This window comes from Ambystoma mexicanum, chromosome 6p (genome assembly GCF_040938575.1).
Source record: "Ambystoma mexicanum isolate Mex_15411 chromosome 6p, UKY_AmexF1_1, whole genome shotgun sequence".
NCBI classification, from domain to species: Eukaryota; Metazoa; Chordata; class Amphibia; order Caudata; family Ambystomatidae; genus Ambystoma; species Ambystoma mexicanum.
The window spans coordinates 1,439,420,813-1,439,446,876 of record NC_090935.1 but is presented as its reverse complement, the minus strand read 5'-3'; the positions used below and the strand labels follow the sequence as shown (position 1 = coordinate 1,439,446,876).

The 26,064-nt window shown below is 43.3% G+C and overlaps 1 protein-coding gene across 3 annotated transcripts in view; it reads right to left on the bottom strand.

The window, feature by feature from the left end:
- Window positions 1-26,064, bottom strand: part of SARAF (store-operated calcium entry associated regulatory factor) — a 258,605-nt gene that overhangs the window by 36,276 nt on the left and 196,265 nt on the right. For all 3 annotated transcript variants that reach the window (XM_069626165.1, XM_069626166.1, XM_069626167.1), the window contains exon 5: window positions 8,299-8,423. In XM_069626165.1, coding sequence (XP_069482266.1) covers window positions 8,299-8,423 — 125 coding nt within the window. The remainder of the gene's footprint in view (window positions 1-8,298; window positions 8,424-26,064) is intronic.

Below are 26,064 nucleotides of genomic sequence, written 5' to 3'. Positions count from 1 at the left end.
ATAAAGTAAATCACTTCTTGATAACAGTACGAGGGAAACCGCACCGTCACTAAAGTAGTAAGTATTAGCAAAGCAAGTAAAGAAAGGGCTATTAAACCCCAGATTGAAAGAAAGAATGACTTGTATGCTTAAGTCCTGGCAAACAAGTTTACCAGGTGAAGTTAAATATCTGTATAACAAAGTGTCTAATCAAGAGTGTTTGTGCAACAGAGTACTGGCAAACAAGTATACCAGGTGAAGTTCAGTATTTGTGTAAAAGTCCTGGCAGGAGAGCATACCAGGTGAAATTAAGTATGCGTGTATAGTCCGGCCCTGGCAGGAAAGTATACCAGGTGAAGATTGCTGTATAGATAATAAAGTCCTGGTAGGAAAGTGCACCAGGTGAAGTGAAAGTTAGGCATGTGTCTGACAAGGCCTTAGGGGAACGTATCCTAGGTGAAGACTAAATACCTATTGCAAAGAACCTTAAGGAAGGCCATACCTTTGAATTTATGAACATTTATGAAATTGTCCAGAGAGAAAGAGTCCTTAGGAAGAGATATACCCTTGGGATTTGCAAAATGTAAAGGAGGAAGAGAAAGGAGCGGATACCCCAAGATAAGTAAATACACCAAGGGGAGAGAGTAATCCTCTTGGAACCTGAATATTCCTGAGTTGGTGAGACTTGATACAAGGAATCTGGGAAAGGAAGCTGATCCTTGGAACTGTGAACATTGTTCATCAGAACCCTTTTGGTTGGGATGTAACCTTTGTGTTGAAGAGCAAATACCCTTGCACATAAGAGTTATTCAGAGTGTGAGGGCCAGAATATGATTACGGACACAAGACAGACCTTTTGTTTGGACATCTTGACAGTGGGAAGATTCATTAGTGTGGTTGAGATAGGGAAATTCCTCCTAGCCTTGGGATAGTGAGGTATTTTCAAACTCCCATTTATGTTAATAAAGATTTGTAACCACAAACATGTCTCCTCTGTGTCAGTGTCTCATTCCTGGCTCCCCACACTAACAGGATTACCTAGGGAGTCTGAAAAGACTCTTGAGGAAGACGCTCTAGGTGAAAGAACACCATGGCACCCTTTATATAAGAAGGGTTCCCTGCGGCAGATAGTGAATCTGCTATGTGATGCTGCAAGCATGAATAATTTAGCTGCATTGTGTAAACTGCAGGTCCCTGCTCATGGTCAAGGTTTACTCAAGAAATTATTCGAACTAAACTCACACTTGCCAAACCTACCGATTTAGGTGGTAGGCTAGTGCTTTTTATGCTGTCCTACCACTTACAGATTTGAGTGTCTTATCCTACTGATTTATAGTGGCACGTTTATGGCTCTACAGGCTCTGGTTTTTGCCTCAGAGTCCAGCCCCAGGACAGCTGCTGAAGTGCAGCAGAGAAGTCAGAAGTAAGTCTGTATGCATGTGCACACAATGGTTTAGTGTCAATACTTTATTTTGATGGACGAAGATGTACTCCTCTGTGACTGACCTGACCCATCAGATCAGGTGTCGTGCTTTTGCAGTCACTGTGCACTGCACATAAATGAAATAAATATGTTTAGTTTGCATTTTTAACAGTTACAAAAAGGGACTGAAAAAATACGCACTTGATTTTTCAAATGCCTTTTTTTAACAATTACTGGGTTATTTGTCTTTCTTGAACCTAAGGAATAGAAGTGTAACAGTGTTTCTTTACATTTCCTTTCTTTATTTGCATGAGAAGCCAATTCTGACATCCGCAGCTGATTTTTCTCTGCCGATCAACTACTCACTTTATGTTCCTCTCGTTTGTTTTCACCTTCTTGTTTTGTGCCTCTTATGTACCATTTTAAAGCATGTTAAACTCAAGATGACAGAATGCTCCTAAGAGGCATGTTTGAAGGCGACAGTTTTGGGCTTGGAGGCCATTATGAAAGCAGATGAGCTTTTCATGGGGCGGGGTGTGTGTGTGTAATGTGTATAAAGCGACAGATTACTGATACTGGTATGTTTGGATGGAAAATGAGTTAATGAGGCTAAGACTGAAATAACTTCCCTATCACCATACTCTGAAGTAACATTTTTGGGCATTTAACTGCACACCACTATGTCTTGTGGTATACTATTATTTAGTCAGCATATTTCTGAGCTCTTTTCCTTGAACTTCTGACAGTCTCCCTTTATTTTCAGGCATTATCCTCTTTGGACCTTTGTTCACTCTGCAACCTGGGGTAAGGGTTTTGGTGTATATTGTTTTAGGTTGTTTAAATTGTTATGTGACAAAACAGTATGTAGTTGCATCCATTCTTTTTCTTCTGTTTGTAATTCAGTTGCTTACTTTAAGTTTAAAAAACAAGCATTGGCAAAGCCAAACATTTTGGCTATTGTGTAGACACTGGAGAGGAATTTTCCAGGCACTGCTATAATGGTGCTGCTTTGCCATAAAATGACATAACAAAGGATGTTCCCGACAGGTTCAAGTTATAATGTGGTTTACAAGACTATCAGTACTTATTCAACTGATAGCTTAAACAAAGTGAATCATTTAGTTAAACATATATATTTTTTTATATCACCAGTCAAACAAACCTCAATTGTGCCTAATATTGGTAGCACACATCAACCTTCAAAGAAACATATAAAGAAAATATATATTTTTTTATTTTTGAAAAAAGTACACGAATATAGCCAGTTTTTGGCTTCATACATAAGAAATATTTACACAAATGAGTAAACATATATAAACAAATCTACAAATATAGAGAAAATACATTCATTATTGTTAAAACAGAGAACAAACAATATAGAGGAGGAAGAAAAAAAGAAAGCAGCTCCTCACTGTGCAATAAAGGTCCGGTTGAATTCATCATGGAACTGGTCTCTCTGGCACTCACCAAGAATTATTTCAAATACCAGGACCAGTTCTACGAACAAACACAAGGGACGGCTATGGGGGCATCCTTTGCCCCCAGCCTGACCATTATTTTCATGGCCGACATTGAAACTAAATTCATCTTTTCCGACCTTAATCCCTTTCACCAACATATTGAGAACTGGAGGTGATATATAGATGATATTATTTTCATCTGGCATGGCACCACTGTTGAACTTAATGCCTTCCTGTTATGGTTGAACCAATGTCACCACACCATCAAATTTACACTTGCTCAGAGCAATACGCAAATTCCTTTCCTTGACTTGTTAATTCAGCAAAATAAATTGGTTTGTTCATTATTCTCCAAACCCACAGATCGCAATACCTTATTGCACTTTGACAGCTACCACCCACGAACACAAAAAGAAAATTTGCCCTACTCTCAATTTCTGAGATTAAGGAGAAACTGCACATCCATACTTGACTACGATCATCATGCCTGGATCCTTACCACTAAATTTCGGCAACAGGGATATCCTAAAAAGTTGGTTACTCATTCTTACAAACAGGCAAGATTTACCCCCCTTGATATCCTGCTACTACCCAAGGATGTGGAGCCACACGATAAATTAGTGTGTGCTCTTACTTACAGCCCACATACCTTTTTAATCAAGAAATCCATAAAAAAACATTGGTCTGTAGTCCAGCTTTCTTTACCAGCAGAACCATTGCCAATATTCGCTATGAAAAGACAAAAGAATTTAAAAGGACCAATTGGTCCATGCTTCTACCCAAAATAAATAGTCAAGATCCACCACATCGAGCTGGGATCCCCGCCCCTTGACGGAGCATATTCCCTGTGGCACCTGATCTATCTGTAAATTTGCTGTCAAAATAAAAACATTTCCCCTACATGGCAAAACTTGGGAAATACGCCATCGCTCATATTGCAAGACACCATGGGTGATTTATTGCATCGAGTGCCCCTGTGGGCTTAAGTACACAGGCAAAACCACACGCCCGGTCCACACTCGTATTAAGGAGCATCGCTCCGGGATCCGGTGCAAAGCCATCAATTCACCCCGAGTGAGCCATTTCATGGAATATGGCCACACGACTGAAGACCTACGTTGTTGGGTGGTTGATGTGGTTAAGAATGCCTCTAATCCTCTTCAGGCACTGGCCAATAAGGAGGCACGCTGGATCTTTGCATTTGACACAATTGAACACAGCCTTAACAAAGCATCTCCAACTTGGTGCTACATTTTTGGGTTTCGAAACCCAGTTCCTTGCCTCCTCCTCTGTTAACCCCCTTCCTTTTTTAATCCATCCTCCTGAATAATCTTCATGCCCCATACACTTTATTTCTCCTCTGGGGCTGTTCTTTATGCCTTCCAGGGTATCTAGACATTTTAAAGCTGCCACATGCGACTTGTTTATGTATGCTCCATGCAGTACTGCTCGTTTGCCATTGTTTTGCATATTCAGTTTCTATCTATTATTTATTTCTTTTTATTTAGTAGATAACCTAGATATATATTTCTGATGAGGCTCATCTCCCCTTTATTTACTTTTACTGGCTGCATTTAGGCCATCCTGTCATCTCGCATGATGTCTCGTTTCATTTCGTAGGCTTCTTTAATGTGCGTAATAGTCACAACTCCAGTCCTCCTATGCGCTTCTCATGTAGCCACGAGCCACGCCCCCGGAAGTGCATACGTAGCATTGGTCTTGGAGGCCCCTACCGGGACGTGCACTTGCATCGCCGTAGTTTTCCCCTCGGAAGCACACTGTAGGTAAGCATTGCCCTGTATGCTGCTCATACGCAGTCTTCTTTGCTGTTTCCTGCTTGAGCGAAACAGATGGTTCTATCTATGTTCCTAGCAACTGCACTGATCGCGCATTCAGATTGCTAGCGCAGGCTCTGAAATATTTCTGTCCTCTGCCCAACTAGTGCCGGATTCTTACGGCGCTCCGTTACACATGAACGTTCCACGCACCACAAGTTTGTTCACTTCTGTGAATTTTGATTTCTATATTCCTATAACCATATATGTGTGTTTGAATTCCTTATGTTACTCATTTTGTTGTAGAGCTGCCTGCATACTACAGAGGCGGCAACACTAACCTGTGTTCTAGTCATAGTGACGTGACTTTGAAATGTCTGTACAGGAGGCATCTTCAATAATAATCTAGGTATGAACTTGGCTCCTCTTCATAGGGCCGTTGAGGATCAACCTTCATTAATCATTAAATATGGATGTTTTGGCTCACACTCATTTCTATCCTAGGTGCCTACATTTACCCTTATTTATTCTAAATCTTTTTATTCATTCACCTATTCGTTTTTTGTGGTATTCTTTATCACTGCTGCACGGTGCCTATGGCCTTTTGGGCATTAGTCCAGGGATTGATTGTAGGGGGCCCGCCTGCTACCTTAAAGGGGTGTCTGCCTGGTGTGTTTTTTTACCATTTGTTGATACTCCTTTTTCACCTTTCAAACCATTACCTCATAGTGAATCTCACAATATTTTTTTGAAATAACTCAATATAATGGGATTACATCGGATTGCTTTTGTAGGGGCTGAATTTAAGATCGAATTTCCTGAAGAAGGTGGTCCTCATCTGTCTATACACCACCGAAACACCAATTGTGCCTCGCCCTATGCATAGGTGCATATGTACCTGTGACCAGTGGACGCAGCCCCCCACGCTCACCAGCGGAAGGCGTAGTACATCACATAACCCTACGGGTTTTTTTCTTACCAAAATCATTTGTGTACATTAGTACATCATTCTAACCTGTGACATAACCTCCAATGTTTTTTTGTTCTACTAAAATATGTGGTTGCATTACTTTTAGTTTGCTACACAGAGTGTTGTGCTTTTTTGTTTTTTTTGTTTCTTTTGCCCGAGTTAGGCTCTATGCACAGTATCTTTTCCTGTTGCATAACTTTTCATTTAGCTTTTTTGTGAAAAAAAGACTAACATTGATTTGTCATAATTAAGTTTACCAACTATACCCCTGAGCTAGTAAGGGTCAGTAGGTTATGGTCTGCCACATTTTTTCAACTTATGCACAGACAATTGCATGGATAAGCTAAGATCTTTATCAGAACTAGTGTTCTCTGTGTAACTTGGATGGATAAAGACCTATAACAGAATACGTGTTTTTTTTGCTTTGCCAATTGTTTTTGCTGCTTTCTTCCTCCTCTATATTGTTTGTTCTCTGTTTTAACAATACTGAATGTATTTTGTCTATATTTGTAGATTTGTTTATATATGTTTACTCATTTGTGTAAATATTTCTTATGTAGGAAGCCAACAACTGGCTATATTTGTGTACTTTTTTCAAAAATAAAAAAAATATATTTTCTTTATATATGTTTCTTTGAATGTTGTATTATATGTGCTACCAATATTAGGCACAATTGAGGTTTGTTTGACTGGTGATATAAAAAAATACATATGTTTATCTAAATGATTCACTTTGTTTAAGCTATCAGCTGAATAAGTACTGAAAAACACATAACTTGAACCTGTCAGGAACATCCTTTGTTATATGTTAGTTTTGTGCTCCATTGTGTTCCCTTGTTATTGGAGATCCTCTCTGTTCATATTGCCATAAGATGAAAACATCTGGGAATGGTGCGATTACCTGGGCATATAACGGCAATACCCGGCAGATGCCTTCATAATACCTCGTCCAAAGCCAAAACTGTTGGTTTTGTCAATGTTCGTTTTTAACAGTAATGTGGTGCAATGTGGTGCAAGAACACACATTTGCTTACACATCAAGTGGACAAGTTATTTACATCAGAAACTGTAAGAAAATCATTACCTTTCAGGCCAATGCTTAGTAATAGCTCAGATATCCCAGGGGTGTGTTTGGAAATAGATGGCTAGGAAGCCGGTAGGAATGGCTGTAGGGCCTAGAATGGCCACAAGAGGGTAAAAAGTGAAACACCCATATGCTCTTTGACCCTATTCGCATACCATCTCTCTTATCTTCACTGCCCTTGCCAATGGTTTTGACTTCTAGGCAGCACTCATAATGCCACCTAACCAGTGGTGACTTGTATCTATGGGTGGAAGCACCGCCCCCTCGCTTAAGTGGCAGACAACAGTATACAACTTCCAGGTTGACTGTGCTGTGTGATTCGAAGTACGGGTGCACACCCTGCTATGTTTTTTTTCTTTTTTCAATGTGGAGCACTATGGGCTCTGCAGAATGAACAGAGCACAATGATAAAAGGCCAGCAGCTGTAGGTGTATCCCACCGCCTCATCATTGCGCTGTTGGCATAGAAGACATGGACGGGACAGTAGTCCTCTTTTCTGCCAGCCAACGCGCTCTGCTTGTGGTTGGGCCTTTCTGTCGTGCGGCATGCTGAAGGTGGGAGCATGAGGTAAGCGAAATGTAAATGTTTATGTGTATGATGTGAAATGTCAAGTTGGGGGGGTAGAGCACTAGAATAAACCAATCACTGCGCTGGTCATGGTAGTTTGGAGTGGGTCCTGCTGTTGCTCAGGGGTTCTTAGGAGACGGTGCTCTTCCGTCCCGGTGAGTTAAAGGGGAATATGTGTAAGAACCACATTCAAATGGGTGCTTTGAGATCTAATAATTTGGTTGTTTGAATCAGCGCGAGTATATCAAGCAAACAATGAGAGGTTGTGTAACTTGAGTTAAGAGTTTAGCGGTGGTTCATTAACACACAAAAGCTGACATGTGTTTCAACCCAAAAGGGATCTTTCTCAAGGCGTGTGTTAGCGAGCAAGAAGATAGACTTGTGGGATGATGAGCTCCGGGATTCTGGCTCTTCTGAATAACTCTCTCTCAGGCCAGCGAGGCCTCTGCAACAAGATGAGCGGTCAATGCGATCTTTCTAAAGATCCTGCAGCGGAAGGGGCAAAGGAAATCATTGAGCAGAAAAATCAACCTGAAGGCCCCATACGTGAAGTAAATGAGCAAGAACAATTAGACAAGTGAAAAGAAGATTACCTAAGAAGTAGGGCTTTTAAGAGGCCAGGTGAAGAAGCAGAAGTTGATGGGTAAGAAATCTCTGATTCAATTAAGATCGCGAACACCATTTCCTCGGCGGTCTGCAAACTTTCACCAAAACTTGCAGTACAATACATGCTTCATTTGTTTGCATGCTCATCCAATACCTACCAGTGGGTCTGTGGATTCTGCCAACTTTAGGGTGAGCTGCCCAGCCCTGAATCACTTCCATCACACATGTTTGCACTGCTAGCATTTTTATCCATATTTATAGAGCAGCGTGCACCAGACGAAAGGCAAAATGTGAAATTGTCTGAACAATAAAAATTTCATCAAACATGTAATTTAAAAAAATACACTTTCATCATGTTTTGTTGCTCAACCATACAATGGAGAACGCTTGCAATTAAGTGGTAATATGGATGCTGGCCAGCGCTCGCATGGTACCTGAAGCTGTCCTTGTGCCAGAGCTTGTTTGTGGTGGACTGTAACCACTTGAATTTCCAAAGGTTGGAGTTGAGAAAGCAGGTCCTGGTCCTGTGTTGAAATAAGAGGACTGCCCGGGTTGTGCTCTAAAAGAAAAGACAATTATTTCAAGGAGTCATTTGAAAACACTTTAAATACACATTTGCAAGCAGATGGAAAACGAGAGAATAAAATGATGCAGAACTGCTCACTCAAACTCACATAGAAAGATAAATTCTCCCATAAATTTGGTCCCTCTGGCTTGAGTGAAAACAATATTTTACGTTAGCCTGATAAAATATAATACATTCAAGGAGGCGATGCTGAAGTGAAAAAGACAAACCCAGGCTTTTAAAGACATTTTTGACTGAAGAAAAATGCATATTGGATTATCCGAGATCTGAATGCTATCCATAGTCACAAACTGGTATACTTTAACCTTTTGAGGTGAATAAAAGGGAGTACACAGTGTTACATACTACACAAGCATGAAGCAACAATAGATGACCTATCAATCAGGAAACAGAAGTTAAAAAGCAAAGAACAACTACTACCTGAAGCACGAAATAGCCAAACCACCAAGCTATCAACTGTTTGGAAGAGGAGTATTGATCAAGATGATATCAGACTAAGAATAACCCAACTCAGCGCAACGAGGGCTGCAGGACCTGATGGGATTTCAAACTCTCCCCTTAAAAAAGATCCAGAGAAATGGAGTAAGTTGCTATTGCAAATCTTTCAACAGGTCCTAACCACTAAGTGCATACCAGATTCTTGGCGTGAAGCACTGATAGTACCTATCCATAAAAAAGGAGATCGAACGGATCCCAATAATTATCACCCTATTGCTCTCCTTGACTCTATTGGCAACATTTTTGCCACAATTTTGCTTCGAGATTTAACAGCTTGGGCCACTAGTGCGCAGATCCTGGACGACCATGACACAGGTTTTGTCAAGGGGATAGGAACCTCTCAACATCTTTCTACTGGAATCCTGAAAATCAAATCTCTTGAAAGTAACTCTAGAATATACACAGCCTTCCTAGATCTAGAAAAGGCCTTTGATTGCGTGAACTGTAATAAGTTATGGAAAAAGCTTAAGAACTGGAATTGCCTGTGTGACTTAATTGAAGCTATGCAAGCCCTTTATTCTAATACCTCAGTCCGAATAAGACTGACCAATGCGGGAGTACTATCAAAGAAAATTCCAAGTTACCGCGGTCTGAAACAGTGCTGCGCTTTAGCTGCATTCCTATTCAGCCTATACATCTCTGATTTAGGAACTTCACAAAGTACAAATCGTTCATTTCCCCCTAGAGTAAATGGCAAATTAATCCCCTGGATCCTCTACGCCAACGATATTGTCTTTATCGATCTCACGCCAATAGGTATGCAACGTCGACTCCAGTGCTTCTACAAATATCTTTGTAGAAATTAAATGAAAATCAATATCTCCAAGTCAAAGCTCTTACAATTGAGACCTGCTAGATTACCAAATTTGAAAAATCAGAATTGGTGGATCAATAACGAGAAATTGGAAATTGTTAATATCAGTCTACTTGGGATTGAACATCAACAAAAATGTTAATGCGGGTCATTATCAATTCCTAAGAAATAAAACTAAGAACCTAGCAGCACAAGGAAGGCGAATCCATCAGCAATACAGTAAATTGTCTGTGATTCCACTATGGACTTTCTACCGACAAAAGGTAGCTGCTATTTGGACATATGGAGCAGAAGGTATGGTTTGTCTGTCTTGGTCTATCTGGTCACTCTTAGAAGGATTGTTTTGGAGGAAGTGCTTGAATCTCCCAAAATGCTTAAAAATGGCTGTCATTAGTGAAGAATTAAAGCTCCAGTCATTACAAAGCATGGTACTGTGGAAATCCATTGCCCTATATAGAAAATCATTACTCCAAGGAAAGAAATCACTGCTTGATATTCTTCAAGACAAAAATGTAAAAGATAAAACAATGCAAAATTGGTGCACAAAAATCTCAGATATAATGTATGCCCAGAATCTAAGTAAAGAAGAACTGATTATTAATCCTATGATGATCAAGAGGAAAATAATAGATGACTGGATTAGAAGAATAGAGGAAAGAAACCGTGACCGTCTGAGACTAGTAAGAGAACTAGAGAAAAGGGGACTTAATAACCTTCCTAACTGCCTGAAAAAATTCCCCTCGCCCTATTATCGAGATCTGCCGATTCATGTGAGACTGAACATTTTGCCAACTTATGAAATTGCACTCGAGAGAAAGATGATAACTCTGGATAGATGCCGTTTCTGTAGAGATGTAGAATCTCTACCCCACGGGGTGATGAAGTGTCCTATACTAAAACATTTGTGAACTAAGCATCTGCAAAAAGTCCAGCGAGAAAATTGCGTAGATCTAGACCAGACTTGGTGGGACAGAGTTGTAACGGGTGAATGTGTAACTATCTGCATAGAGATGTTGAAATTGGTAGAAGCAATTTTGAGAAATTGAACAAATGAATGAAGTTAATGGAAAGTGTGAATTTGCTGATGCAAAGTTGTAAAAGCTGTGAACCTATTTAACTGTATATAATAAGTTATATTGAATAGAAATGAATTGTGAAATTGTTAGCAAGAGAGAAGAGGAATGAAGAAGAAATGTAAATGGTTAATCCCAAATTCGTAAAACTTTTCGGCGAAAATTTTACAGATTTCTATTTTTTTTAAGCCAATAAACATGTTAAAAAAATAATAAAGCCTGCAAAGTACATTAATCCTCAGTAGAAACGAGGAAAAATAATTTGCTGTACAATTCTGGATTTATTTTTTTTTTTACACCATTTCAATATATGTGTTTAGAATACTCTTGCAGAATTCTTTGAATCTGGGTAAAACACTTTTCATATCCCAGCAATCCTCCCAGTATATAATTTAGATAATTTTAATTATTTAAAGAGTTAAATACCATTTCATGGCTGGGTAGAATTTTTGTTGTAGCGGTGCTGCCAGAAGATGTTGGAAACCAGAAACTCACTGCACCAAATGTTTATAAAGTAGATTTCTAGCAAACCACATCACATACTGAACAAGAAATGGCAATTCGTACAGTGCATCGGCATGTATCGGATCTTAAAATCCAAAATTAGGTGCTTGACCTATGTGGACTGTAAAACAACAACAATTATTCGCAAAACAAACAGTTTTGGCTTTTGTATAGGCATCAAGCACTGTCTTAATGGTATTGGCAACAGCTGGAAAATGGTCTCACTGCCTGGGCATATGATTTAAGTGCCTGACAATTGCCTATCTAATACATATTGTGAGAAACCTGAGATTATCCTCACTCCCACTACCACTGGATCCTCTTCTCAGGTGGCCAAGGAAAGGCCATCACTTTTGGATCCTGACTCGGGGGGTAGAGAAGCAAGGCAGGATCACCTGAGTGGAGGGTCCTTAGGGATTGGGTGCACACAGGGGAAACATGGTACCCCCTTTCCCCATTGACGACCAACCTAATCCTCCCCCGACCTTTATGGCTACTGTAAGCTAGCTCCCCTCACTTCCCCACGTGACACTTGACAGTACAGAGATGAGGAAGAGGCGACTAAGAGTGATTAACACTATATCATTTCACCACTTTAGTACTGGGGTGAGGAAGATGCCTGCAAAGTGTTGCGAGGGCCAGGCATGTCTGTTTAATTATAGTTAGGCAAGCCCAATTAAGAATCTCCACTGCAACCTGTCAAGTGGCTGCAGGTGTATAAAAAAGGCGCGCCAGAGAACAGCAGAGGGAGAGCAACGGGAAGGCCTGTGTGGGAGAGACCAGCAGGGGACCCTTTATAAGAGGAAGCAGCTGCGGTGGGACCGGAGAAAGCGCCAGGACGCCGGCAGATATCCCAGAGTACTTGTGGGACCCAAAACAAGTGTGCCATGTATTTGCCACAGGTCTGCTGGGAGCCTTCGTGATACAGTGCGAGAAGCAGGAGCTGCAAGCAAGACCGGAGAAGAAAGGACGCAACTTGCGTCAGCGAAGAAGCATAGAAGTTGCTGGTGTGCACAGGGTGAGCAGGGCTCGTACCGGTGGTCTTCCCGGCTTCAGAAGCAGAGAGGAAGCAGCGAGAGAAGCGCCAGGAGGAGGCGCAGAAAGCCAGTGACCGCCGGGGAGGGCGCTCTGACACCGGGGCGCTCCTGTCGTACCACAAATAAGTAATAGTCCTCAAAGATAAAGAATGCAAGGATATACCATTTTACCATAAGGTCTCCAGAAATGCCAGACTTCAACTGATACAACTTTACATCACGCAGAGAGCATACCTCACACCAGCTGCCGTTGCAAAATTCAAGGGTGCGGGCAAACAAGAATGTTCTAGATGCCGGGCGCGGGAGGCTGGCCTTATACACATGTTCTGGGGATGCCCAATAGTGCAGGTATTCTGGAGGGGAGTGGCATATAAAGAGGCTCAAGGAGGTATCGAACTTGAGCTACAAACCCCGGAGGCTTGCATGCTTGGCCATTATAAGAGGAGTGCAGAGAATAAACCACTGAACAAGATCAAGGATTTGATGTACATACTAGCCAAGCGCAGCATAGCCATGAGGTGGAAGGATACAAAGGAACAGAGCATTGTCAGATGGTGGGAAGATTTGGAAAAATGGGTAACAGCAGAAACCGGAGTATGGGAAAAGGCCCTGGGAGAACAAAAACTTGAATTAGGAATGGACATCCAACAGTGGATCGCTCAGACTTTGTTTACTTGTGATAATGGAGAAGTAGCTATGCAAGATACATTGGAAGAAGCAGATGCCGTATAATTAGATAAGTACATATTAATGACACTATGCACAGGCAGGTTTGGGAAGGTTGGGTAGTTCATGAGGCACTATTGGGAACAAATATTGTAAGATGATAATGTAAATCATTGTGTGGTTTTGTTATTTTTTTTAAACTTTGTTTTGACATTTTTCTATAATGGAACAGTAACATCAGAACCCCCTTCCCCAACCTTGCACACCGCTCTACCCCACCTTGCCAAGGATCGCTGCGTAGCCACGAGACTGAATTGTTCAAGGGTCAACCGTAGGGCACAGATCTATAGAACATCCAGAATTCGAATTCTTTGGGGGCAACATTGCTCACGGAATTCTTTGTACAGAAAGTCTAGAACCATTTCCCAGTCCTCCTCAAATTTGGCGTGATCGCCTTGGATGGAGTAGGTGGCCCATTCATAGCCCCATTTACAGCCTCCCAGAAGGGTCTTAGCTTTGGACAGGTCCACCAGATGTGTGTCCAAGTCCGAACCTCTGCGCAACCCCACCAAAAGGACCGGGAGGTCGAGAGGTAAAATCTGTTCAGTTTCTCTGGAGTGAGGTGCCATTGCACGAGCATCCTAGTCAACATCTTCCGGATTTGCATCCCCCTCATTAGCTTGGGTATCCTCTGCCATACTTCCCACCATTGTTCCTTGGAGATTGGCAGGGGCTACAAGTATAAGGCCATTGAGGCTGGCCCATTGATGAGGAGACCAGTTTGTATAGTTTGCTTATCATTTGGCGATCTCCCGAATTAGTCAACAGGAATTTTTCCAGAGGAGTGAGATCCCTAGTACTGGCAGCCTTCATGCCCGGGGCCAGCAACCAGTGTCTCAGTTGTGCATATCTAAACCTGTCCTCCTCCCGCAGGCCCATAATTAGCTTGCACTGTTGGAAGGACTTGACCTTCTGTCCGTCCATCATATACCCTGTTCGCAAGCAGCCAGCTTCTTCCCACCTAGTGAACGCCCCTTTCTCCACCCCCGGAGTGAACTGTGGATTACGAAACAGGGGTGTGAATGGGGACGGATAAGATGTAATACCCGCTCTCTTTACCGCAGTGTCCCACGTGTTTGCCACCAGGGCAGTTATCTGGCTTCTATACATGTTAGGGGGTCTGTCCTCTCTGGGGCACCACAGAACTTAATCTAAGCGCCTACCCCCCACTGCCCTGTCCATCTTCCACCAGATCTTGTCCTGGTCCCCTCCAAATCATTCTCGAATAACCCATAGCTGGGCCGCTCTGTAGTATGTTCGGAAGTTAGGGACCCCCAAATTGCCTGCTCCCTAAGGGGCAGTCATAAAACTCCACGCCACCCGGGGTTTCTTCTCCTGCCATATGAAGTTCCTCACCATTCTGTTCAGGGACTTGAAAAAGGTTTGTGGTATCGCCAGGGGGAGGGCTTGAAAGCAGTGGTTTTGTTATTGTTTGTTGTTACAACAGAAAATGTATAAATAAATATATATATATTTTTTAAAGTAACAGTCCTCGAAAGTAAGCAAAACAGATGCATATTGAATATAGAACTGAATGGAAACTTAAAATTAACCAACATGAGTGCATATTAAATACCGTACTGAATGGAAATTTGAAGTAAACTATATTGAATGCACATTAAAAAACAAATTGACTGAAACCTTGAATTTGAGCATATTAAATACTAAATGGAATAACACTTTATGGGCAAACAAAGTAACATAGGACAGCCCAGTGCCTATGAGAAAAAGAATTACAGAAAAGGGCACAAATGTGACAGAGCACCATAAAAAGGTGGGGTCTTATACCCCTCCCCCCACCGCGCGCACACACACACACACACACACACACACACGTGAACGTTTATGAGTGAATGCAGTGCAGCAAGGACAAAGACTGGCAATAGGTGTGCGATACGTGATGGCAGAGAAGAGAAGCCAGAGGACTGTAAATATGCACATAAAGCCAAGAGGCCGATAAAGAGGAACTAAGTGAAGGTGACTTGATGCACAAGAGCAAGTACCAAACAACCTGTGTGGGCTGAAAAGCCCACAGATTCTGGTTGTGCCACCAGTGATGGGTGAATCATGTGGTCTGACAGCTGCGCCTAGGCCAGTGAGCCCTGAATGCTGAAAACCAAGGACATTGTGAAACAAATCAATGAAAAGCAATTATTGTAATTATTATAATTGGTTATTTTTAACATGCTTAATACCAAAGAGGTTTCTAAGCGTGGACCTGGGATTCAAACCTGTGTTGCTCTGCGTCATCTTGCTTCCAAGACGAGCGCGTTGCCACTGAGCTATACTACCCGTGCGGATGTAAGTAAACTGGTGTGTCGAGCTAGAAAGAATGTCAGCTCGACCTGGAGTTAAACATTTTGAAAAGACTGAATTAAGTATAAGTGGTGAAGGTAAAGTATTTGGGAAGCGAACCCTGAGACTTAAGGAACTGCACTTGTCCTGAGAACGATGCCTCAAGACCTTTCATTAACTGTGTTGCTTGGAACCTGGGGAAGCAAACCCTGAGAATTGGTTGGACCCGTATTGCCTTGAAGTTGAAAAAGGAAATCTTGAAACTTTTGTGGAACTTTTACACCTGGGGAAGGGGAGCTGAAAGAAGTTCACAATTTTGAGTTGAACACTATTTCTTTTATTATTGACATCCCCACATATTGTTTAGCTTTAGTTGTACGGGCAAGTATAGGTTTTTAACACAGACTTAATATGAACTCTTTTCAGATTTTCCTTAGTTTCATTCAAGTAGGGAAATCCCGCCTTTGCATAGGGCAAGTTAGGCCTCCTACCATCCTGACATTTGATTTAATAAAGTATTTTATTTTGACCTTTAAGTCGGTTGTTGGTGTCTTGCTTCATGATGCTTTCACAATATACACACACCCAAAGATCTGGATTTGCCAATGCTGGTTTTTAACTTGAATTCTGTCCACAGAACAGATGTCAGGACACACACTATGTTTATAAATCAAGTGGCTGAAGGTATGCTTGGTTAAGATGTTGGTATGTGGTAGCTCCAGCTGAAACAGAGCCCAGGAGGATGTGTATGAGTGGGAAGGGACAGTCAGTGGGTGGAAATGACCATAGGGATTAGGGATCAAAACACTGAGAACCACCCATGAGTGGGAGGTTCTCAGTGTTTTGAAAGACTTTCTGCATTTTATTTGTGCACTTATGGTAGACCTGAATTCAACCTGTTTTTTTCCCATAACGACCCTTTCTTTCCCTTGCCTCCACCCTCCCAATACCCAACTCCCATATATATATTCGACCAAAAGCGCACTAACGGAATGCAGACTTCAAATGAAAGTCTTTTAAAAGACTGGATACCGGCTGGGTAAATAACTAAGCAGTGTCCAGTCTGTGTGTCCCTCCTCACATCCGATCTTCCCCTCTCTCTGTATTCCAATGCAGTATTTTCATCGAAACTAAGTATTCCCCAATCTTCACAGGGCTCTTATCAGGGCGATACAAAAGCATTTATTTTCCTTCGTCATTAGCTGCGAAATGCTACTGAACTTTATTTACCTAGATCTAAACACAACACGTGCATATTTCTAGTATAAAAACAAATACACTACTAGGGCTGTAGTCTGAAAAAAGCTGTATTAAGAACCTTCCGTTTCAAATTTTGTGGTAGTGTGAACATGATTTGCACCCTCATCCACTACAAGCCAACTAGAACTTTTTGCTCCAGTAACCCAGTCTAAGTAATAGAGCAATGCCTTTATAAAAAATGCTAAGAAGGATCCTCCTCCTCATTTCTATCAACCAAGTTATGGAACTCAATGCCCAATCGACTGTGTACAGAGAAAGATCGCTTTCTTTTTTTTTACAAAAAAAGTTCTCAACCGCAGGCTGTCGACAAGTCCACAACAGACAAAAAAGCACAGTACTCGATAAATGACCTTACAAATGTGAACCTTGAACGTACTAACACAAGCTGGGATTCTAAGATCCACTAGAAGCATGGCACAGACATCAGATGTATGCCCACTAGCACTAGCCTGTCCGGATTAACCTCAGTAGAGCTACTGAGCGCAAGCTGCCAGTCCCACTACATATTTAGCTCATTCACATTTTTTCATTTTAAGGCCCACTTCGACTTTAGCACAGTCACATAGCCCCACCACACAGGCCACATGAGTAGCAGCTCTCCTGGCATCCCAGTGCTATCATCTAATATTATCCAGTGTTTTAATAGCTAAATCAAGTATATAGCCGATTAACAGTGCCAAAGCCCACATAGAACCATAATAGCAGACAACACAGCTTACAGCCTGCACTCGACATAACCGGTTTTGCACCCCTGCATCACTCTACACCGCAAACCTCTTTTAGGATTTTTTTTAGAGGTGGACTTGGAACCAAAAGAGGCACTGCACATGTTTCTGAAAGTGGCCCTATACTGCACAGTGTGAGCAAACCCAACCCCTTTACCATAAATAAATGTGGAGATAAAATAGTTAACCACCCAAAAGAGGCCCATGATGCGAAGGCTCAACGCAAAATTTCCAGAGCTCCCTATAGGTCAGTCCACCACTGGATTTTGCCCATATATCTTCTAGTCAGGACTTAAGGAGGAGTAACCTGCAGTGTTAGGCAGGGTTTCCCTTAAGATATTCCTGACTCTTACAGTAGCAGCTGGCAAAGTAATCATGGTTACACTCAGGATTTTTTCTTTTTTCCCAATAGCGAACACCGGGACACATTCAAAAAGCAGTTCCTGGTTACAGGGTAAAGGGTTAAAAACGGGCCTATGGGGAAGGCAATCTCCTGTCTGCACGCAATAAGTGACTCTGCTAGATGAGATCTATCCTAAGAGTTGTTGCATAAGATGCCCACAGATTAAATTATTTGTTTAGCTAATGTTTGTTGATTTTGGCACATTTGCTGGCGCTAGGGCCACCTATGAGGCAAAGCATTAGTAACACAAATGTTTAAAAAGTAAACTATCTGTTTGGAATAGTAACTGGCAGAACCAGGCATGAATTTGCTTAATCAATTGTTTTTTAGTTTTTGCATCAATTGTCACAGATAGTCAAGAACACACCAAATATCAAACAGTTCAAGGGTTTTTATTATAATTTCAAAGAGGGTGCAGCTAAGGGCCTCTCGTTTTATCGTGGGCTTCCTCCACCCCATCCCCAGATGTCGCTAATTCACAGGATGGTCACCAGCGATCGGAACTCCTACGATCTAAAATCTTACTGGCTAGAGATGAGGTCCTAAAAGCAACTCCTCATCTTTCTCAGTTCCTTCGGGTTCTTGAAGGTGAACCCCTGCCTGGTGTCCCACAAGAGTTATGATTGTCTTCAAAACAGGAAATGCTGCCTTCTAACAACCAAGATCTCACTCGCACTACTCGCATGCCCTTGTATTCCTGAGCCTGATGTTCTTTCCTACCTTTCCCTTCTTTCTACTCTCCCTCTCTCTCGTCTGTGCCTCTGATGTTATTCTGCGTCACGCCATCTCCTTACTTGTACCCCTCCTTAATCCCTTTTACTATCCTCCACTCCAACCCTCCTCCACACTCTCACCCTCCTTTCATTCTCCCACTCATGTACTCCCCTACTCTCCCAAATTAGACGCACTGACCTTACATTCACTTTCAAACCCAAATAGCACTCTATTTCAACAACCAATACCTCACCTTCAACTCTCTCTGCTAGTTTCCTCTAAGGTCCGCTCTGCTGCCCTTCCACAACCTGTTCTCTTGGTGTGTCCCCCTTACCCGTTGACCTCCCCTGAACAACCCTTTCATTTTCTCCCTTTTTTACTTCTCCTTCCTTGTCTGTAGCATTTCTCCCCCCCCCATTGGCTGGAGCGCTCACCTGTCTCCATGGGCCAATCTCAATCTCCATCTGGCTTTACCCCGGGGCCAGGTGTACACAGACGGGACAGCATAAATAGTCTTAAGCCCTGCACCTTTTCCAACACCACTCTGCTGGTGCTCTGTGATGTTTATTAATCGCCGATCTCTGCGTTCCGGGTATGCTGTGGCGAGGCACCATTGAGCGGTGAGCGATAAGCTGTGTGTTGCTTTGTTTTGGTCTCCCGATGGCTTTTCTTAGAGTAGGTCAGATAATATCAGCGGTTCTCGCTCACTTGGGTTGGATTGTTGTGTGTGCATCATAGGTGTTTCTGCAAGGAAAAAGAGAGAACACTGGCCAGCACTTTGAACGCCAGGTATAGGGCGATCAAGAGTGACAGGCACTCTCCCTTTTTAACCAGGCAGGCCTCCTGTGGAGTCATCACTGATTCCCCGTCAAAGATCTCCTCCCACATGGCCAGAAGACGGCAGCTGCTATGTGATCCTGACCCTGTGGGTGGTATTATGAGGGAGGATCATGTGGGAGGAGACTCAGCGGATCATGTGGCAGAATACCATTCATGCCTCTCAGACACAATGCCCACCAAATATCTCCTGTCTCTGATGCTTTTGTTCTAAACAAAAATCCTAAACGATTCCCCTTTAGAAGTTTCAGAAGGACTTCAAGATGGCTCCCAGCATCGAATAGTTGTGCCGGTAACTGCTCCACAAGCCCACAGATGCATAGTGGCCTTCCCACCATCCTGAGACAACTTACACTGCCCACGAGCAGAGGATAGTAAAATGAAATAATTGAACCCTGACTGAAGGTGGGGGAGGGGAGGCTTGATGCAGTCGTAGCTGCAATATCAAACACAAAAGCGGAGGCCAGGCAGAGCGTTACCGCTGCACACCAAGGAGCAGGCAGTGAGGAGCTCTGGGTGACAATAGAGGCAGGGCCAAGGTGGGACCCCAACGTACCGCAGTTCGGCCTGGGGACATGAGGAGCACGGCAACCGCAGACCAAACCAGACAGAACCTGACCCTATTTAGCTGCGCAGGAGGAGCAGGAGGAGGATCCTGTGGCCGCCGGTTACACTGTGATGCAACAAAGAAGAGTTGCTGGCATTCTTCCGTGGGGATCTTCAGAAGATCCCATTACGGGGGAGAGGACCGGTGCCCGTGCCTCACGGGAGCTGTGAGGGGGGGAAATTGTGCACCATTAATGGGAGAAGAGGAAAAAGGAGAGAACAGACCATATTGGGGGTGAGGGAGATGCCTGCTCGCGGCAGGACATGAAAGGAAGCCGCTAAGCGAGTACGCTAGAGCAAAGACTCGACGGACTGGAAGGTAAGCTCTTTCGGAACTGTCATTTCGAATGTGGATTTAACACCACATTTTTCCAGGCCATTATTGAGAATGTGGTATGTCGTAATTTTTGGTGCTGTTGACACGACCCTCATGTCTCTACACGCGGTCACCTACAAAAAAATCTCTCTAAAATATAGAGGTGACTCTTCGGTAGGTGAGATAGAAAGTACTTCAAATCTGAGACAATGTAATGAATCTGTCTCAACAGCACCATTACGGGCTACCTTGCGGTTTGAAGGGCGAAGATACCGAACAGGGTTTTCCGATTGGATCACACCAATGATGTTTTTCCTCATCCACTGCTCGATGCCAGCAGATTCGTGTTGAAAGAAAATCCAACCGATGTAAGAAAATAAGCAAGATTTGTTAAAACATAGACAGGATGTTGTTTAGAAAATAAAGAGTAATCTTTGCCTCTCCCTTTACACCATACTTGCCTTTCTCTTTTGATACTAGAGACATAACATTCAGGAAAGCCTCCTAAACCCGTGTGGCTGCGACTAACAACTCTACCCATACTGAGCTGGATGTCGCCCCTGAACGAACATCTGCAATATGCGAAAGCTACAGAAATAAGTGAACATAGGTAATGACTGATAATCAACTATAATAATACAATAGAATAGGTGGTTGTAAATTAAGAAATACAATCTGTAACAATACCTGTTCGGAAAAAGTTTAAAAATTTGATAATTCTATGAAGTCAAAAATGGTAAAAATTTGTGAACATATGAAAACTAAATTGATTTGATGAGAATTGATCCATTGAAATGTATTCCTCTTACATTGGCTTGTAGGAAAGAAACACCTTCATGTGGTCACTAGAATCCAGTCTCCTGTGAACTACATTAAGCATTTGCCGAAGTTTTTCTCATATTGACATCGGAAGAATGTAGAGGATTGGAGGGCTTATGGTGTATGCCTAAAGTGTTAACAAGCGATTAATCACATGAAAACTATAAAATATTACAACTCGTAGTTAAACACGAGTTACTGTAGTGATCAGGCATAAAGGCAGAATAAAAAAATACCAGATTGCTATAAGTGTTTGATGTGTGTTGTAGAAAAATATATACGAACCAGTACCTGTGTGCAATTGCAATTTTACATTATGTTTTTAGATTCTACAAAATAGGCTGGGATTACAAGATGGTATTATTACCGAATAGAGGAAATTTATATGTCCTGAAGAAGGCCTGAAGCAGCAAAAAATACGAAATGACACTAGTGTTTAATGTCTCTCAAAAGGCCGAAACATGTTGACGATCTGATAAGACTTTCGAGTGTTATAAGTCTATATAAATTTACCTTTATTGACCCCTGTATGAATTGTAAAGACTGTTTTTTCAACAATACCAGCGTCCAGCCATTAACGACTGTGCCCTATTTTTGAAAAAACTTTTATTATCTTGTAAAGAAACATCTGTGGTTTGCACAATTACCTGATAGTTGTGAACCCTAGGTTGATGTATTGTTTATTATTTTTAACAATTCTTTGAATAAAAAACAGCCTGTGTCTGGTTCGATAAAACGGTTGTAGTCTGCTCATGTAATCGTGTTTTGTGATACATCCATTGAAATAAGATGTTATGTTGACGTTTGTTGTAAAAGCACAACCAATTCATTCTGTGTCAGTATAGAGAGGGGTAATCAGTTTCTCACTCATTATTACTGTTAGCCACACCCGTTTTTGAGAAACTGATCCCCCACACAACAAAAATTGGGAGTCTACCTTTTATTAGATGTCACTAGAATTTCCCTACATGCCCTCAATGATTCCCCTGGACATGCTAGAGTTAAGAGCATATCATCGGCGAAGGCCGCTACCTTATGCTGTATTTCACCAAATGGAATACCATGCACCTCGTCTGATCCCCTTAATTCCACCAATGGTGTATAACAAGGGTGAGAGGGGACACCCCTGCTTAGTCCCCCTGCTCAGTTGAATACAACTGGTCATTGACCAGTTAATCAGGAGACGTGCCATTGGGCAGGCGTAGTTTGCCTGAACCATTCGCAGGAAACTCCCTCCCACCCCAATCCTTTCCATCACACGGAATAGAAAGGGCCACTCCAATCGATCAAAGGTCTTCTCGGCATCAAGGGATAGTAGGACTGCAGGGACCGTGGATTTATTCACCTTTTCTACTAGATGCGCTACCGTCTTATATTGTCGAATGTCTGCCTCCCCTGTATAAAGACAGACTGACCCGAATGGATCAGTGTGGGCAGTACTCCCAAATCTGTTGGCCAGAATTTTTGTGTACATTTTTATGTCCACATTTATTAGCGCTATTGGCCCATCTGATGTTCACTTATGATCTTTAACGGCCTTAGGGAGGAGAATAATTTTCACCTTCTCCATGGACGCCGAAATTCTGCCCAACTCCCAGAATCGGTTAAATAGGCTAGTCAGTTGTGGGACCAATAATTAGCTGTAAAGTCATCCGGTCCTGGCGCCTTATTGGGAGAGGTCCTTTGTAACCCTCCGGACCTCTCCTTTTGTGATCTCCTGTCCAAGCTGCTTGCTTTCCTCCTCTCCTACTTTTGGGAGGCGGATCCTCTCCGGTATGTCTGCATGCGCTCTATCCGGCGGGTACTGAGACGTGTATAGGGCCTTATAATAGTTGACAATGCACTCCTGTATCTTTTCTGTGCAGTTATGGCGGTACCCTTGATCGTCTATTATATCAGTGATATAATTTTTTATCAGATGCCCCCCTAAGGAGTCTTGCTAGTAACCGGTCAGCTTTATTGGCTTTAGCATAAAAATAGATGGCGAACAAATGATAAACTTTCTGCTTTCTTGGTCCTTAAAACATTGAGCTAGTCCACTTCTTGGCAATATTCCCTCAATGTTTTCCTAGATGGGGCATATAAAGCCTGCGTCCTACTAACCTCAACTTCGGCCTCTAGCTGGATTTCGAGGGCTCTCAGTTGTTTATCCCTTTGTGCTTTTAGGGCGATGAACACCCCCCCCTAGTTGTGGCTTTGAACACATCACAACAAACACTATCCCCAGTGTTTGAGGCTTTATTGAGGGCAAAAAACTCCTTAAGCCTCTCCTCCAGCTCTCCTCTAATAACCAGGTCCTGCAGCAGGTCTCTCTGTACCCTACAGCCCCACATTCCGGTTCTCCGCCCATGCAGCTGCAAGTCCATAGTGACCACTGTGTGGTCCGCTTTCCCTAATGGGCCCAGCTTAATACGCAACAGTGTACCCAATAGGGGGGCTGACACCCATATATAGTCGATATGGGATTGTGTCCTGTGTAAATTGGAGGAAAAGGTGAAGCCTTCCATATTAACCTGAACCCCCCCTCCATACATCCGGTAGCCCAAGGGCTTCAAACCTGTCTCTCAGCGAGGCTGATGCTACTGTCCCCACATAGGCACTCCCTCCTTACTCCTATCCAGTTCCCTGGACCATGCTACATTGAAATTGCCCATTAGTATTAGTGCCTTGGGCAATCCTTCTAGGACCTCCAACAATTCCCTCAGAAATCTCTCTTGCCCACATTTGGGGCATAGATGGATGCCAGTGTGTATGTTGCCCATGCATATTCCCCCCACCACGATTATAGATCTGCCTCCTTTATCCGCATGGAAGGCTTTGATCCAGATGTCTATCCCATCTCTAATTGCTAGTGCCACTCAACACTTCTTCCTCTGGTTTGATCCGTGACAAATATTTGAGTAGCCCCTCAATTTTAATCGTGCCTGATCCTTCCTCTGGAGGTGGGTCTCCTGTATATCGCCAGCACATCGGGGGTATATTTCCTAGTAAACAGTCTCAGCTTTTCCTTTTTGAGAGGGGAGTTAAGACCTTTCACATTATGTGTGGACCACTTGAATGGTTATCCTCCAGGGCACCCTCCCCCCCATGGCTCCCAGTGCGGCCACCTTCTCCTATTCTCTCCCCTGATCTGCTCCTTCCTCCTATCTCTGCCTCTTCTGTTCGCTTCCCGTTGCCCCATTTGCCCCACCCCACAGCTTTCCCTCCCTGCTCCTTCCCTGCATCCACCCCCCCAACTTGGGGATGTGAACCCCCTCCATTCCCCCCCAAACTCCCCCCACCCCTTCTTCCCCCACCCCCGCCCTGGGCGCTACCGCCTAACTGAAACCAAGGTAGAACGTCCTCCGACGCTCGTACCGCCCAAACCAAGCCTTTGTTGTCCACCACCCCCTTTAAATTTGGTCAAGTTATCATTTCTCCTCTGTTGACATTACCCATTCTTTCTTTCACCCCCAGTTCCCCTCCACCGCCCCCCCCCCCACCCAACGGCTTGGGCTGTGGCCCCGTAGGATGGCTCTTCCTCTTCGTCGTTTTCCCACTGTTGTCCATTTCCATATTCAGGGTCTCGCCCGATTCTCCTTCTTGGGGAGGTGGTCTTCCTGGAGTCCCTGTGTTGTGTCCAGCTGTAGAAGGGTCTTCTCCCTCCTGCACGTATGCAATGCATTTTTGGACCCCTTTTAATTCAAATACCAGGCCAAAGGGGAAAGTCCATTTGCAGCGGATTCCTTGACTGGTCAGCTCTCTTACCACCGGGCCCATCTGCCTCCTCTTGAACAATGTGTTTCCGGCAAAATCCTGAAAAGGGGCAATTGTGGTGCTTTTGTATGGGAATAGTTTCTTAACTGTAACTCCATTTCTCCAGCATTGGTATCTTTCATGGATTCACATGCTTAGAATATTCCGCGTCAGGCTGGGAACCCTCGAGGGTTCCCAGCCTGACGACGGGTAATATTCTAAGCATGTGAATCCATGAAAGATACCAATGCTGGAGAAGGCGTTAAATGCCATTTGATCATCCACATGTGAGGCCCGACGGGCTGGAGTGGTAGGAGGGGAGTACATACACAGAGTGTCAGGGTCCTGTGTAGGAGTAGGGGATGGCCAAGGTTGATTATCAACCAGATGGCTGTCTTCCCAATTATCCATGGGATCAGCAGGATCATCAATAGGGTCCCCAAAGGGATCATCATCCTGTATGTAGTTATCGATAGGCACCTCGTCATCTGTAAGGTCAAAAACATTCTGCTCATGAGGATCCTCAAAGGTCCTCTGAAACATAGCCATAGGCATACAAGGAAGTTCCTCACAAGGCCTCCAGTTTGTTCATGCACTCCTCAAACCTCTCCCTGGTCCATGATGATGAACCAGAGGAGTCCAGGGGAGGAAAGGGATCTTCCTGATGAATTTCCTCTTCAGAATGTAGAGATTATTCTTGTAAAGTCTTGGATAAAGACAAAGGGCTCTCACTACACTTTGAGGCTTCCATTTCGACGTTTGTTTTGACTGTTCCTTTTGTTTAACCGCCGAAACGATCCTCACGATACTATCGCGGATGCTCGGGGTTTGAGGGGGGTGTGGCGGTTGAGCCGGTGGCTGCGCGGTAGATTTTCGGCGCCACTAGGGCCTTAAGTGGTGTCGAAGCCTTCTTCTGAAGTGTCTCGACGGCCGAGTGGGATTTGGTGCTAGTGCCCTTACTTTTAGATTGCCCGGACGCATGCCGCTGTTGCGGTTGCAAAGAGGGCTGCCGATCAGAAGTATAAGCGGGCACTGCCAGAGTAACCAATGAGCCCGATGACGCTTTGGAACGATTTGACTGGACTGCCGAAGCATAAACGTGGGTTGTGTGCTTAGTCTGGGAATCGGGTGCGTCCCTGTCGCCGGGATGCATCAACCCCATAGCAGGACTCACGTCGAGGCTATCGGGGTTGGGGACGGACCCTGCAGAACGAGAACTTTCTGCGGTAAGGTCAATGGCCTCCAAAGTGGA